General features: G+C 42.2%; 1 protein-coding gene across 1 annotated transcript in view; it reads right to left on the reverse strand.

The window, feature by feature from the left end:
• The window catches only part of RHBDL3 (rhomboid like 3), a 163596-nt gene that overhangs the window by 18731 nt on the left and 128394 nt on the right, over positions 1-16471 (reverse strand). The window contains exons 6-8 of the mRNA XM_070735999.1: positions 15138-15286; positions 10332-10444; positions 305-405 (exon numbers count right to left, since the gene is read on the reverse strand). Of these exons, the coding sequence (XP_070592100.1) occupies positions 305-405; positions 10332-10444; positions 15138-15286 (363 nt within the window). The remainder of the gene's footprint in view (positions 1-304; positions 406-10331; positions 10445-15137; positions 15287-16471) is intronic.

The following is a 16471-nucleotide window of genomic DNA, read 5'->3' on the forward strand; positions in this document are numbered from 1 at the left end:
GTTATTACTGTCTTATTTTTTATTGACTATATGAGAACTAAGTCTCCTGTGCTTATATAATAACATAAAATCAGATCTGTTTGTTATTGTAAATGGAAATATGTGAGATACTTGTTTACTTGCTAATAATCAACATAAGCGTAACAAAAAAGAAACCAATAATGCCAACAACCAAATGTTGATATTATTTGTTCAGGCTGGATTGAAAACCACAGTTCAGCTGTCACATAAATGAATCCATATCCAATAAACAGCACATTCTGGTCCCAAAGGCAATATCTGTTCTACTTAATCCAGGGCTTACCATCACTATATTGGCTAAATGAGCAGAAATAAGAGCATACACCCCTCCAGATGAACCCACAACAGGTGCAGTCATATCAGCAATGGACACTGCCAGGGAACCTTGGAGAAATTAAAAAAAAAATAAAGGTAAGTACAAATGACTGCCAAATAAATCACTCCCTGCTTTTCTATGAATACAGATAGTCTTCGACTTACAACCAGAATTGAGCCCAAAAAGTTCTTCTGCTAAGTGAGACAGTTCTTGAGTATTGCCCCCATTTTAGGATAGTTGTTAAGTGAATCACTGTAATTGTTAATTTAGCAACACGGTTGTTAAGTGAATCTGGATTTCCCATTGCATGAAAGAAGGTTGCAAAAGCTTATCACATGACCATGGGACACGTGAAACCATCATAAATATGAGACAGTAAGCATCTGAATTTTGATCACTTGACCATCGGGATGCTGCAATGGTTGTAAGTATGAAAAAAAGAGTCATGTCATTTTTTTCAATACCGTTGTAACTTTGAATGGTCACTAAATGAACTGTTGTAAGTCAAAGACTATCTGTATTTTCTAGAAAAAGATTCTGAGAGTTCAAACCCCAATCTATATGGACATGTGAACAAAACAGAAACAGTTTGCATTTTTCTTCTACCAATATATATATATAGATATATTTTCAATTACCCAGTCAGGTGAAAAACTTTAGGATTTCTTCTTGGTCTTATATCCAACCAGATCAATCCCTCTTTAATTTTTTTGAGATCAGCCAAGATTGGGTAGCTACTGCCATCTGCTGTGATGGAAGGGCTAATATCATTTTACTGTCCAATAAGTTGTCCTGTTACTCAGCCTTTGCAGAGAAAGCTCAACCCCCGTCTGGGCAGTAGCCCACCTGTGCCCCTACTCCAAAATAGGGGGATCATATATATTTTTCACCATAAGAATAGGTTGGCTTCCCTTTCAGCTACTAGACTCCACTACATGCTTTTCCGGGATGTCCTAGGCCAGTGGTGGTGAACCTTTTTCCTCTCAAGTGCCAAAAGAGTGTGCGCGTGCGCTATCACGCATACCCAAGTGCCCACGGCCATAATTCATTGCCTGGGGAGGGAGAAAACAGGTTCCTCCACCCCACAGAGGCCCCTATGGAGGCCGCAAACGGCTGTTTCCCAATTTCTGGCGGACCCAGTAGGCTCACGTTTTACCTTCCCCAAGCTCCAAAGCTTCCCTGGAGCCAGAAGATGGTAAAAATGCCCTCCGCCACCTGCCCGGAGGCTCTTTGGAAGCCAAAAACACCCTGCCAGAGCCTCTGCGGGAGCCAAAAATCTGGACAGCACACACATGCACGTTGGAGTTGAGCAATGGCTCGTGTGCCAGCAGATATGGCTGCGTGTGCCACCGGTGGCACCCGTGCCATAGGTTCACCATCACTGTCCTAGGCCAATGATGGTGAACCTATGGCACATGTAGCACAGATGCAGGTGTGGGCTGCTGCCTGGACCGGGGGGGGGGGGGAAATGCAGTGGGGTAGCGAAAATGGAGCTCCACCCCAGAGCACCCAATTTGCACTGAAAGATTTTGAAAGAAAATGCATAAGCCACATTCACAGTGTAGTAGTAAAAATGTTGGTAGCGCTTCACTGCACAGATAGCACGCAGAGCCATATCTGAGGGCATGTGAGGCGTTGCCCTATGTCAGCTCCAGTGCGCCGGTCAGCTGATTTTCAGCCTTCTTTTTTTCACTCTCTCCATGCTTCAGGGAAGCTTACTGAACCCTGAAAAACAGCCCAGTGGTCCTACTGGAAGCCCAAAGTCTTCAGTGAGACTTGTGTGCATGCATGGGGGAGGGCAGCGTGGGGGTTGTGCGTATGCGCAGGGTTAGGGCATTGCGTTATGGGTGTGGGCACGCACATGCATGCTATCACATGCGTGCACACCCTTTTGGTACCTGAGCCAAAAAAGGTTCGCCGTCACTGTCCTAAGCATCTGTAAAAAAAAAATTATTTTTTATTTAAAGTAAAAATATATAAAGCATTTAATGGGTTTAAAATTAGTGTGTTTCAGCCCTACATCCTGAGGGGGAGTTGTTAATGAGTTTAAAAGCAAGCCTGCTTGCCAGATGTATTAAATATAATTACAGTTTCTTTTATACCGCTTCCAGAATTTAGATTACCATCCTGTTTTGGAAGAGTGCATTCCACTAGCAGAGAAAAACATAGGCATTTAACTTGGCTACGGCTTAATTCTTATACCCTTGTTTGCCTTACGACCACAACTGAGCTCAACATTTCTGCTAATAAGCGAGACGGTTGTTATGTGAACTTTACCCCATTTTATGACATTTCTTGCCACAAGTTGTTAAGTGAATCTTGGTAAAATTAGTAACACGATGGTTCGGTGAAGATGATTTTCCCATTGACTTTGTTTGTCAGATGGTTGCAAATAATGATCACATGACCCTGGGACACTGCAACCATCATAAATATGAATCAGTTGTCCAAGCATCTGAATTTTGACCGTGTGACCATGGGGATGCTGCAAAGTCCTAGGTGTGAAAAACCATCATAAGACACTTTTTTTCCAGTTCCATTTTTAACTTTAAACAGTCATTAAATGAACTGTTGTGAGGGTCAACTGTGTTGTTGCTGTGAGCCTGAGCATGTACAAATGCTTTGAATATTGTTTACTTTTTTGTGTTTTTATAGCTTTTAAACTACCGGTACTTGGATCAGCTCCTTTTGCAAGAGAGGAATGATGTTAAATAGATGAATTGGTGGGGGGCCCCCATTGGACAATTCCTTAAACCTAATGAATCCAAACAATTCCCTGCTTGGTCCAATATATAATGCTCAAAAAAATAAAAGGAACACTTAAACAACACAATATAACTCCAAGTAAATCAAACTTCTGTGAAATCAAACTGTCCACATAGGAAACAATACTGATTGACAATCCATTTCACGTGCTGTTGTCAGCACATTCAACTTTGTACAGAACAAAGTATTCCATGAGAATATTTCATTCATTCAGATCTAGGATGTGGTATTTGAGTGTTCCCTTTATTTTTTTGAGCAGTATATGATCTCTCCCAGCAGCTGCTTGGGGGCCTCAATAAGCAGTAAGAGGCCAGAAACAGGTCATGAGATGGTGTTTGTCCCTCACCAGTCATAAACATTTTATAGCTAAACTTAAAATATTTCAGGAAAATGAAGGTCAGAGTGGGCTGGGTAGAGCTCTGATAACACATAATGTGAGAAAAGCTCATTTGAAAGCGTGTAGGTTTTAGGCCCTGTTCTTTCCTTAAATGTTCATTAGTGTATTTATGAGTCTTGCCTCAAAATGGTGGCAAACAGTTTAGCAACGGCAATAAGAGACAACTTTATTGTTCTGTCTGGGTGCCCCCAGACTTCAACACCAACTGGAAAAAGCAACCAGACACGCTGGTAAAAGCAAAAGCACTTTATAGTTTGAAAAATAAACACAGAGAAAAACCTGTTCTTCCCAACAGGCAGGCTATGAGACTTCACAGCAGAGTCCTGGTGGCCAGACAATACAGCAGACTTCTTGCTGGCACACCCACCACTGTAGAGAATAAGACCCACACCTTTTCCCCCCAAGGTTTCAGTATTCAAAGTCACAAACCAGAATTCCAAGATGCCAAAGATCACAGCCAGGTCCCAGGACTCCCAAAGATAATACTCCACAAGCCATGAAGGGTGGGTCTGCCTTTTCAGCCTTTCCAGAGAGCACCACACCCAAACCCAGCTGTTGCCTCTTTAGTGCTGAAAGTACCTGGCTAATTGTCCCCTTCGTTGTGTTGCTCTTCTCTGCCGGAGATCGATTATTGCTTGTGCATTTTCATCTAAGGAATCCAGGCTGCTTGCTGGGGAGAGCTCCCTCTCGGAGGACTCTAGCTGTCCTCCCTCTCCCTCAGCCTGAGATTCCTCCTCCCTGTCTGCCTGAACCTCCTGTTCCTCATCCTCCCCCTCTGAGCAGGAAGCCGGCAGAGGATCAGCTGTTCCCTGAGGGGCCTCAGACGGAATCACAACATTTATTAGGCACGTAGCAGTAATTTGGGCCCTGCGTACAGCCCATCCCTTTTGCGATGTCCTAGAAGCTATTGGGGTTTATAAAACATAATTTATGGCTTAGCAGTATGAGTGCCTCAGGCCATCTCAGCCTATTCCATAAAAATAACATTAACAGAAATCATGAGCTAATGTCACTGTTGGTATGTTGTTTAGTGTTTTTTTTAAAAAAAACTTCCTTGCACAAGACGTTTCAATCATGCACAGTGTTGTGTGAGAAACTATTGGTGCCCAGCTAAGAAGCCCAAAGAAAATGCCACAATAATAAACCACGAGACTCGAGTTTTCTTTTTCCGCTTGGTTGTTCTGATTAAGTGAATAAAAATTTCCAGGTTGCAACCAGCCAACAGTTTATGGGCAACCAACTGGTAAATTACACTGCAAAAAAATCACTTCAGGGGAGAGTTATTGCTCACTGAAGTTAATTGCAACAAGACTGTCTTTGCTGTAGTTATTGCCAGGATAGCCATGTGCTTGTTAACAGCTTTAGAAATCAAATGAAAAGTACACTGATCATTTGTGACATAACATGCAATAACACGGTCCCTTGTTGGAAGGTGGTTTACAGGGCTTCCTGTCGAATAAACGTTTGGGAATAAAATAATGGAGGGATGCAGTGATGGGCTCCTATGGGTAGGGTCAGATACACAGAACTGGTAGAAAAATTTTGAAACCCCCCCCCCCCCCTTTTCTGGGCTTTGAGTATGTTTTTCCTATCACAGTAAATGAGGTTGGATGTGTATAATTTTAGAAGAGCTGTGTGTGCGTGTGTACATACACACAGTTTATATAGTAGATAAGTCTACCGAATCTACGGAGAGGGGCGGCATACAAATCTAATAAATAGATAGATAGATAGATAGATAGATAGATAGATAGATAGATAGATAGATAGATAATTAAATAAATAAACAAACAAACAAACAAAGAAATAATTTTGTGTGCCTGTGTGTAATATGTATGTACACATATGGCATATATACATAGAATTAAATAGTATATTTTGGATGTTCAGTAATAGTAAATAGATAGGGAAATTGTATCTCTTTGAGGAGAGGCCAGGCACCCTAACCCAAACCCTTGATGTGAGTGATGTTAACTTGGCCACTTTTAAAGCAGTCACATGACTTTTAAGCCACCCCGATCACATGACTGTCAAGCCACTCCCACCTAGTCACATGGCTGGCAAGCCACACCCACAAAACAAGCCATGCCCACAGTGTGATAGTAAAATTTTTTGCAGCCCTTCACTGGAGGGATGGCACACCAAGTCAAAGCTGGCGCAACAACAAATTCATACCCAGAAAAAAGGCTTCATGCAAGATAAAGAAAAAGATAGTGGAAAGTACAGGACTACTCTATTTATTTCTTGGGACTCTCCACATCCAACCTTCTATGTTTCTGGTCTAAAGAACAGACACTATTCAAAATTCAGTACAATTCAAACCTTTATTGTCAGAGTACAACATGTGTACAATGGGATTGGCTGGCCTCTCTTCGTGCAACCCAATACAACTCACAGTGAAAGATAAAAAATCCCTGGCCCAGTGAATCCTACTAACAAACACACAATCTTACTGCTCCACGTGAGCTTATTGTACATTGCGTCAGCCCTGCAAGTCAGTCGTACGATGTTGTAAAGTTATTTTCCATTCAGAAGTCTGTTAGCCCATGAATAAAAACTGTTCTTCAGCCTGTTTGTACGGCTGCCTATGGCTCTATATCTCCTTCCCAGTGTGCGGAGAATAAAGAAGTGCTGACCAGGTTGTGTGTCGTCCCTGAGGATTTTCCTCACTCTTCCAAGGCAGCGAGCCCTAGCGATGTCCTCTGGTGTTCTCAGGGCACAGCCCACAATGTTTTGTGCTGTGCTCACCACCCTCTGTAATGTCTTTCTATCCGCGGCTGTCAGCACTGTAATGCATTGAGTGAGGACGCTTTCTATTGTGGACCCGCAACAGGAGGTCATCAGTTGTTGTTCCACTTTGTTTCTTTCTCAAGGCCCTCAGGAAGTGGAGTATCTGTTGGGTTTTTCTGGGCACCTGGGTTGTGTTGATTTTCCAAGTGAGATCCTCGCTGAGGTAGACTCCCAGGAATTTAAAGGAGGAAACTCTCTCCACACAGCCCCCCTCGATGTGAAGAGGGGCAGGTTCCTCTCTCTTCTTCCGGAAGTCTAACACCATCTCTTTTGTCTTGCTGATGTTCAGGTGCAGGTTGTTTCCCAAACACCGTGTGGATAGATTTTTGAATCTCCCTCCTATAAGCTCTTTTGTCTCCACCTGTAATGTGAGGCTCGTGATGGAGAACCTTTTTTTCCTCAGGTGCTGAAAGAACATGCGTGCACACTATCGCACATGTGTGAGTGCCCACACCCATAATTCAATGCCTGTGGAGGGGCAAAAACAGTTTCCCCCTGGAGAACCTCTGGAGGCTGGAAACTGCCTGTTTCCCAACTTCTGGTGGGTTTTAGGCTTGTGTTTCACTCTCCCCAGGCTCCAAAGGCTTCCCTGGAGCCAGGGGAGGGTAAAAACACCTTCTCCCATCCTTCTGGAGGCTGTCTGGAAGCCAAAAATGCCCTCCCAGAGCCTCTGTGCAAGCCAAAAATCGGCTGGCAGGCACACACATGCACTTTGGAGCTGAGCTAGGACAATGGCTCATGTGCCAGTAGATAAGGCTCCCCGTGCCACCTGTGGCACCCATGCCATATGTTCGCCATCACTGCAGTGGGCCGTATCACCTGTGAAAGATATGAAGGTTGGAATATACACAATTATGTGCGTACAATGAATATAGGTAGACTTGTTACCCACAGGCTCCTAGGAAAAAGCCATAATAGTAATAAGAATAAGAATGTCATATCATGGTGTCTAATAATTTATTAAATGTACATTCTGCCATCCTGGTGATGTTGGGCAGTACAGTATTCAAATTGTTAAATACATTTAAAACAAGAAAATGATACAATGCCAAAAAAGAGCAAAAAATGGCAGAGACAACAAACCCAAATGGGAACAAAGAAGAGGAAGTAAAGGGGGCATCAGTCCTGCTTGCTGAAGGCCCCTTTAAAACACCGGGAAGTTGGGGGAGTGACTTTCTGACCGCTAGCAGGGAGATAATTTCTTTATTTGCATCTTGCCATTATTATTTTTATAAATAACTGAAGGCGGGGGACATGCATAATACTCCTTGCTTCTCCTCTTTCCCTCATAACCACAATCCTGTGAGGTGGTTTGGGTTGAGAATGAATGACTGGCTCAATGTCACCCATCTGATTTTCATGGTTCTAAGGCAGGACTAGAACTCCCAGTATCCTGGTTTCTAGGCCAGCACTTTGACCACGATACCAAACTGGCTTTGAATGTACATAATGTTCTTCCCTAAAATTAAACAGAGAAGAAACCACTGCATCATTTACCATCTATTACTATTATTAGCTTTAGCTTTAGCATTTGCATTTGTATTCCATTTTTCCTTTGGAAGCTCAAGGCAATATTTATAAGGTCCCCTAATTTATCTCCACAGAAGGAAATGTGCCCCAAGAGACAGAGAGGGTAGTCATCCCATAATCACTCCAGTGTATGTCTGGGGACATGAATATGACGTTCTCCATTCTCAAAGTAGCAACTTAACCATTATATTATACCGGCTCTCATTAATACCACAAACAAGAAAATGTCAGAAAATCAAAAGGAATAAGGGAGGAGAGGGTTTTTTATTTTGCAATTGTTTTATTAACAGAATTTTATGAGTGGCCCAGATGACACCAGCCTCTCTGTTTTTAAAAGCTTCCTGGTTCTTCCCATTGCTCTTCCTGTCACTTTCATTTCCAGAGAAAATTTGTTCGGGAAGGGAAATAACCCTGCTGACAGGACATATTTCAGATAGGTAACAAATAAGAGAAAGGAAAAGGCGAAGAAGAAATTGTCATATGTGAAGTCTGTAAATATGCTTACATTGCAGCCTCATCTCAACATTTGTTCTCAATTAGCTACTGCCTTTCGTAAACTCCTTAAAACCCACCTCTGTCGTCAAGCGTGGGGGAACTGAAACATCTCCCCTGCCTATGTAGTTTTCTGTGTATGATATGACTGTATGTATGTTTTTTCTATATTGGGTTTTCTTGTTTTTTAGACTTTTTAAATGTGTTATTGTTATTTTAGATTCTAACTATTAGATTTGTCATTATACAGTATATTGTTTTTATCATTGCTGTAAGCCACCCCGAGTCTACAGAGAGGGGCGGCATACAAATCTAATAAATAATAATAATAATAATAATAATAATAATAATAATAATAATAATAATAATAAATTGGTTCGACCTGAAAAGAGAACTCTATAAGGGCATGTTCCATAAAGCAGTGGTCACCAACTAATGGTCCGTGGACCACTGGTGGTCCACAAGAAAATTTTGGTCGACCGCAGAAAAAATATTTGCATTTTTTATATCACACTAAATACTATTTATCTTTTAAAAAAATCTAATTAGTGGTCCACGGGATATAAAATTATGAATTTAGTGGTCTCTGAGGTCTGACAGGTTGGTGACCACTGCCATAAAGGAGGATCCTTCCCACTATGCAAAGTGAATTTTCCAAATTCATTTTTTTTCTCCTGGCCTCCCTCTCCTTCTCAACATAAATCCTGCCATTTCCATCACTGCCATCAGATATCCAGGTTCCAAGTTATAAATCCTCAGATGTTTATTGAGCTCCCATTTATAATTTTGCCATCCCATTATAACAATTATACTTTCAGCCTTTGTTTATTTTCACATGGCAGAAAATATCTTATTTCTGTTTGGTTAAACCATACTTTTATTAAAACATCATTTGTTCATTAGCGCAAAGACAAGAAGGTCTGACAGGGGAGGTTGAAAGAGGAATAACAGCAAAAGATCATGTCTCAAGCCACATAACAAATGAACACACCTTGCTCGGCTTTATTGTTTTAATTACATTTTAGATTTTTCACCTACCCAGCATCTTTCAACTTAAAAAACCTCTTAATTAAAAAAAAACAGAAAAGATAGACTAACAGGACAAGTGTAACACAAATGTAAAAATCAGTGTATGAAACACTCTCATCTATTCTAATAGATTCCTGGGTTATAAGCAAGTTAATTGCCTTTTCATTCTAACCAAAAAATTAACCAAAACCCCACAAGCAGTCCTCAGTTATGATAGATGGATGCCAAAAAGGCACTTACAGACTGTATTAGAAGTTCCAAAGGCTGCCTGCCTCCTACCTCCGCGGATCAGGGGAAGAGCCTTTTCTGTGGCGGCCCCGGCCCTCTGGAACCAACTCTCCCCAGAGATTAGAATTGCCCCCACCCTCCTTGCCTTTTGTAAGCTCCTTAAAACCCACCTCTGCCGCCAGGCATGGGGGAATTGAGATGCTCTTTCCCCCTGGGCCTTTACAATTTCATGTGTGGTATGTCTGTATGTATGTTTGGTTTTTTATATTAATGGGGTTTTTAAATCATTTTTAGTATTTATTGAATTATTATTGCACATTGTTTTATTACTGTTGTTAGCCGCCCCGAGTCTTCGGAGAGGGGCGGCATACAAATCCAATAAATAAATAAATAAAACCATATTTTGGGTGCCCAGCAACTAGTCTGTGTTTTTGGCTGTTTCCCATGCTAGCATTTTCTTGTTGTTTTTAGTAAAAAAAAAAAAAAGCCCCATTGCGGACAATTGGTTCACTAAATGATTGTAGAGTTCATTGAATGACAGACACATAAAAGAATATTAACACTCTCAGTTTCATTGACAAGGGCAGTCACCCAAGTTAAAGAATTCCAGAATTACAACCTTGGTTCAGAAATGCTGAGGTTGACTAGGATGGAGGGCAAATGCTTTTCTAATTGATGCAATGGAAAACAGCGGGAAGCTTTTAAACTTTCCCGTGGGGCCCAAAATAATGATGGCTCACCAGTATCCGTCACAGAGCTTACCTGCGATCACTCCAGCAATGTAGACGAATGCAATCCTTGTCGCACCATGAACCATTTCAAGGGGAACGCCAACCAGAAGCTGAAGGACTACGTTGAGTCCAAGGTGTTCTATCCTGAGGAAACAGCACTGTTTATTTTTATTCCTTTTATTTTATTTTATTTTCATTATTGTTATTATTATTCCCCGAGTGATATTTTGCAAGAACATTATCAAAGCCTTTATATAGCCACCCTGATAAAATATTATTTAGGTTAAAGGACAATTTAAAAGCACTAGACTGTCTGGCTTCTTAGTTTTCCAAAGAGTATTCCAACAGACATGCTCCTTAATTTAAAAATAATGTAATAATTACGGTTTAAGAAGTCTGTCTTTGAACGCTACATGTTTAACCACCCAGCTCAATTAACCATAATTATTATATCTTAATCACAGTTAAGTTACTATTAATCAATCAGTAATTAAGACCATGGACTGGTACAAATCTGAACTCGAATGAACTGGATAATTCCTGGCAATGCAAGGTACTATTCCCTGCTCTGCTATCTCGCAGAGGGTGGAAAACTTTTACACCAAAGATGTGAAAATAACAAACAAGCAAATGAATGAATGAATAATCTAGACCAAGGGTGTGCAATCTGCAGCTTTAGAGCCACATCCGGCTTTTTGGGCCCTCTGCTGTGGCTCTCTGTTGGCTGATCCCTCACCCTCCCCTCCCTGTCACTCCTGCCCCTCGCTCTCCCCTCCCAGTCACTCCTTGCCTAGCCTGAGAAGGTAAGAGCAGTGGCAGGGGATGGAGAAGCGTCTGGGGCTGATTTTCTGGTGCCTCATTCTTGCTGGAGCTTCTTCCAGCCCTTGTTGGTGCTGGGTGTGCCTTGATTGCTTGGGAAGATGTGCAACCTGCTCTCTGCAACAAGACACTGGCCAGACCCAGTTACAACTGATGCAGGACTCGCTATTATAAGGGCTAGTGGGGTGGGAATAGGATCTGAGAGTAGGGGACGATAGATAGGGGGACACGCCCGCAGTACCCAACTGTGGCTTTAAAACGTCCATGGGGAACTTCTACCGCCTGGAGGATTGACTTTTAAAAGTCCATATTGGAGAAATTTATATATCAAAGAATGAAAGGAGAATTATTTGCTTTTGTTTTTTAAAAGCTTCTTGAATAATCAATTTTAACAAGAAAAATGTACACTCTCTGTTAAGAGAATTTGCACATGTAAACAGCTGTATTTTCCCCCTAAACTCCAGAAGTACAAACCCCACATGGTTTGAACACTGTGTAGTGTATAATGTGGCCAGTAAAGTACACAGGATTTTAAGCAACTTGTGAAAAAGGAAACTGCTACTTCATTATTTAACAAGAACGTTACAAGAAGAGATGGAGACTATAGAAAGATTGAATTCTTTACATCCAGACTTCATTCTCTCCCCAAAAAGTTGGATCCATCAACCATTCTGCTTGAATTGCACAAATAAAGGCGATAAATGAACTAATTAAAAAATTGCCAATCTCCCGAGCCAGATGGTATGTATCCAAGAATACTGAACAGCTCGGTTGTTCAAGATTTACCATTTGATGTCAGGCCCAGATTTTCTTCTGGGGAGTTTAAAAAATAAAATAAAATCCTGCTGATTATCATAATTGTTTAAGTTGAAGCGGGGCGGATTGCAAACTCTCTGTGTGTGCATCCTTATGCAACAATCACCGATCATAACATTTAACCAAAACATATTGTTTAGAGTGAAAATGAGGGGGAAAGTTTGAAACAAGATTTTAAATACTAGCTTTCCCCTTATACTAAAAGAATCACAGCTAAATGCAGACTTAAATAACAAGAAACGTCACGGGAAGCTTCGTGGTTTTACCCTAACAATGAATTTAACCGTCTTTTAAATCAGATCTCTTGAAGTGCAGTGATTTATTTCTGCCCGATGTTTCTGCTTGCCCAGTGGTTGGCTGGTCCTTTAAAAACGAGCCTCCCCTTCAGCTAAACAGCTCCTGTAGCAGCCAAGCGCATCAGAGCCCCTTCGTCAATAAGGGCCCATAAAACATAATTAGCTTTCACATGCTCTGAATGTGTCATTCTTTGGATGACAATATAATTGATTTATCCAGGCTTCCCCTTCTTTGGGACCAAGCAAGCGGGCCCTTGCATGGGGCCCTCACAGATCATTCATGGGCTTTCTGCCTTAAAAAGGGAAAGCTAAATTTTACAACTGTGGGGGCTTAGAAGCCTTTTCCTTGTCAGGACTGGAACATGAACAGCACATGGTTCGGGGTGCTCTGGGGAAGCCTAAGCAGCTCCCCCTTTTCCCAGAATACATTCTAGCTGTCATGTCCCCCCCCCCCCATCCCAAAAAAAGGCAGATCAGCATAAAAAATTAAGAGATCCTCATTAACATTTTAAAGTCACAGCAGGAAGCAGGGCAACAATAGTTTCCCCCACTTTTGTGTCCATTTGCCCTTTGGTGGAAGGGTGTGGAGCAGAATAATGGCCTCGCCATTAAAAAGCACAAATGCCATTATTACTTTCTTTGAGAATTATTTTGTTCTCCAGCTGGGTGAAATAATCTTAATTCGGGCAACTTGGCTGGAAGTGATTGCCGAGCACTTTAAATATTACACAGCTTTCTTAGAAACTACTATCCGTAACGCCCATTGCTTCTCAAGTGGAGAATATCCGTGTGGCTGGGATGGTTTGCACTTCCAAAGGGTTTAGAATCTGCCAAAAAAATATAATCACCCAATGCCGGTTCAGTCTAGTATGTACAGACCGCAGACTTTGGATACTTGATCTTCCGAGAGATTTCCCTGGAAACCAGCCAAGGGTTAAAAAAAAACAAAAAACCCCAAACCCCGGAATAATTAAAAGATTCAGCACATTTTTCAAGCCACACAGCAGCCTAGTGGCAACGAGATACTTGTGAAGGCAAAGGTTGGCTTTTTGGGAGTAAGAAAAGTGTTCTGCAATATGTCTAAAGTGCTTTGAAATCTTTCAAAGTTCCTGGGTGGTTGGCTGTGTTTAAAGTAAGTCAATGCCTTTCATTCAAAGAAATCCCAGGGAATTTAGGGTGCTTGGTTTTCTTCACATATGTTGAGGTTAGGTTTCTGTAGTGCCCAGTTAGAAACTGGAGGATCAGAAAAAAATGATAGGGTGAAGCCAGATATTATAATAAGTGCGTGAAAACTTAGGGTGTGTAACAGGAGTGAAGTGCTCCCGGTTCACTCATGCCTGCCGGTCATAGGAGAGCCAGTTGTGAAGGGAACGTGAGGCTCCACCCACCTATCTGGACAGAAGGTTTTGTCCATGCGCAGAGGGTAAAAGAACCCAAATGACCGCATCCGGGCAGGTGGGTAGAGCCTTATGCTTCCTTCATGACTGGCTCTCCTACGACCGACAAGCATGAGCGAACCGGAAGCATTTCATCTCTGGTGTGTAAATACAGGTAATCTTCGACTTACAAGAGCTCATTCAATGACCATTCAGTGTTACAAGGACACTGGAAAAAAGAACATGAACATTTTTCACACTTACAATCTACTGCAGCTTCTCTACGATTGCATGATCAACATTTGGACACTTGGCAAACTGGTTCATATTATGACGATTGCAGGATCCCGGAAATTTTTGTAACCTTCTGATAAGCAAAGTCAATGGGAAAGCTGGATTCACTTAACAATTCCAGCAAGAAAGGTCATAAAATGGGGCAAACTCGCTTAACAAATGTCTCACTTGGCAATGAAACTTGGCAGGCATGGGGGAAATCTGGGCTTCTGTCCTCCGTTGCATGGGCGCCTCTCTCCTTTGGTAGGTTTTGCTTGGAGAGATTCAGAGCACCCACCTTTCTTCCCCCCACCCCGGCCACCAAAGAGAACAATGTGGCGCTTGCAATGAGAGCCATCTCGGTTGCCTTCCCCATTGGGAGCCTTGCGTGCTCAGAAAAGATGATCACATGATCTCTAGGGACACTGCAACCGTCATAACTATGAGCCAGAACTAAGCATCCAAATTTTGATCATGTGATGCAATGGTCATAAATGTGAAAAGTGCTCAGAAGTCACTTTTTTCAGTGCTGTTGTAACTTTGAACAGTCACTAAATGAATGGTTGTAAGTCAAGGACTTCCAGGACATTGAACTTCAAATTAGATAAAAATAAAAATTCCTTTTTTATCCTACCATGCTATAGGGACCCAGCCGATCAGATTAGTTTATGGTTCAGTTGTGAAAATCCAGAAATTCGGATGGTACGTAACCATTGGTGACTAGGAATTATGGCAGGGGTACAGCAGGGAATTAAAATTGCTGGGGTTTTATATATGTTTTTATTTTTAATATTAGATTTGTTTCACTGTTATATTGTTTCTATTATTGTTGTGAGCCGCCCCGAGTCTTCGGAGAGGGGCGGCATACAAATCTAATAAATAAGTTAATTAATTAATTAATTAATAATAATAATAATAATAATAATAATAATAATAATAATAATAATAATAATAATAATAATATAATTTTAAAGAGGTGAGGGGCAGTGGGCCATGCTGTGATACTGGATTCTAAGGGCTGCCCAAGTATGCCACTCACAAGTCTCCCTTGCCATCTTTCCCCTAATTCAGGGCTGTCAAACTCCCAGGCCACAAACCAGATCTGTCACAGGCTGGCCACCCCCACGCCTGGTTTAGTGAAGGGGGGGACGGGTGACCCCGACACGGTCATGTGACACCATTGGGACGCTGTGAGATTGACCCCCCTACCCTAATACTGTGTCACAATGGAGACATTGACATTTCCGCAGCACTCACCCTGCATGCATGAAGATGTAGGTGAGGTACCTCCAGGCCTGGGCACGGAGTTGAGGATGATATAATAATGAATTCTTCAGATAGAAGGGGTGGGTGACTTGCAGCACAAACCTATCCAGGACCACTCCGTTGTAAAGAAAGAAGGCAACCTAGGAGAGCAGGGAAAGCCCACAATTAACCAAACTCTATTTGCATATCCAGAAAACAACAACCCATAAAGCTTTTAATCGGAGGGAGGAAAGGTGCTTCAGAATGTGAGGGAATTTTCACACAGACACCTTCGGGCAAGTCTTTAAAAGAGCTGCCTTTTTCCCTGGAATTGTGAGATTACATTGTGATCACTGTGACATGCTGGAATCGTGGACCTACATTGTGACCCTGGGAAAAAGCACATGCAATTTAAGGAATTGCAGGTTGTCTCATAAATATTCTGAGATGCCTTTGCACTCTTGAATCCAAACGCCCAAACAGCAGATATTCCAAATGCAATATCTGAGAAGACACGGGCCATTAGAAATGCCCCGGTACTACGTTCCAAGGCAGAATTACAAGCTTTCTTGGGCTTACTCAATTTTTATGCAGTATTTATTCCTCACAAGGCTTCCTCGGCTGAGCCACTTCACCGCCTTTTAGATAAGAATGCCAGGTGGTCTTGGGGACCAAGGGAGGTGGGCGCTTTTAAGGCCGTAAAGGATATACTTACCTCCAATGCAGTACTGGCCCAATATTCCCCAAACTTGCCTTGTGTGATGCTACCCCTTTTGGGGTTGGCGCGGTGCTTAGCCATAGGTTGCCTAATGGATCTGAAGCACCACTGGCGTTCTTTTCCAGTACCTTAGCCAAAGCAGAGCGGAATTTTGGTCAGATTGACCGAGAAGCCCTAGCGCTCATAACAGGGGCCCGCCGTTTCCACGACTATGTATATGGCCGAGATTTTGAGCTGGTGACAGATCATCAACCTCTTTTAGATTTATTGTCAGGCAACCATCAAAGCCCAGCTGTTTTGTCGCCCTGCATGTCTCGGTGGATTATATTTTTAGCTAACTACTATCACTTAGTTTACCAGCCTGGGAGACATATTGCTCACGCAGATGCCTTAAGCCGATGTCCGCTTCCAGACCTCCTTGTGGATCTGGCTCCAGCCTCCACTGTATTGGCCATCACAGATGACCCCCTCACATTGGCGGCTCCTGATGTAGCTAAATATTCAATTCGGGACTCCACTTTGTCTACCATAATCCAATGGGTCCTGTTAGCTCAGTATTCCACGCCCCGCGTAACCACAAACAAGTCACCGGCAGAACTTTAATGGGTCACAAATTGCATATTGTCCT

This window comes from Erythrolamprus reginae, chromosome 2, assembly GCF_031021105.1.
Source record: "Erythrolamprus reginae isolate rEryReg1 chromosome 2, rEryReg1.hap1, whole genome shotgun sequence".
In the NCBI taxonomy this organism is placed as follows: Eukaryota; Metazoa; Chordata; class Lepidosauria; order Squamata; family Dipsadidae; genus Erythrolamprus; species Erythrolamprus reginae.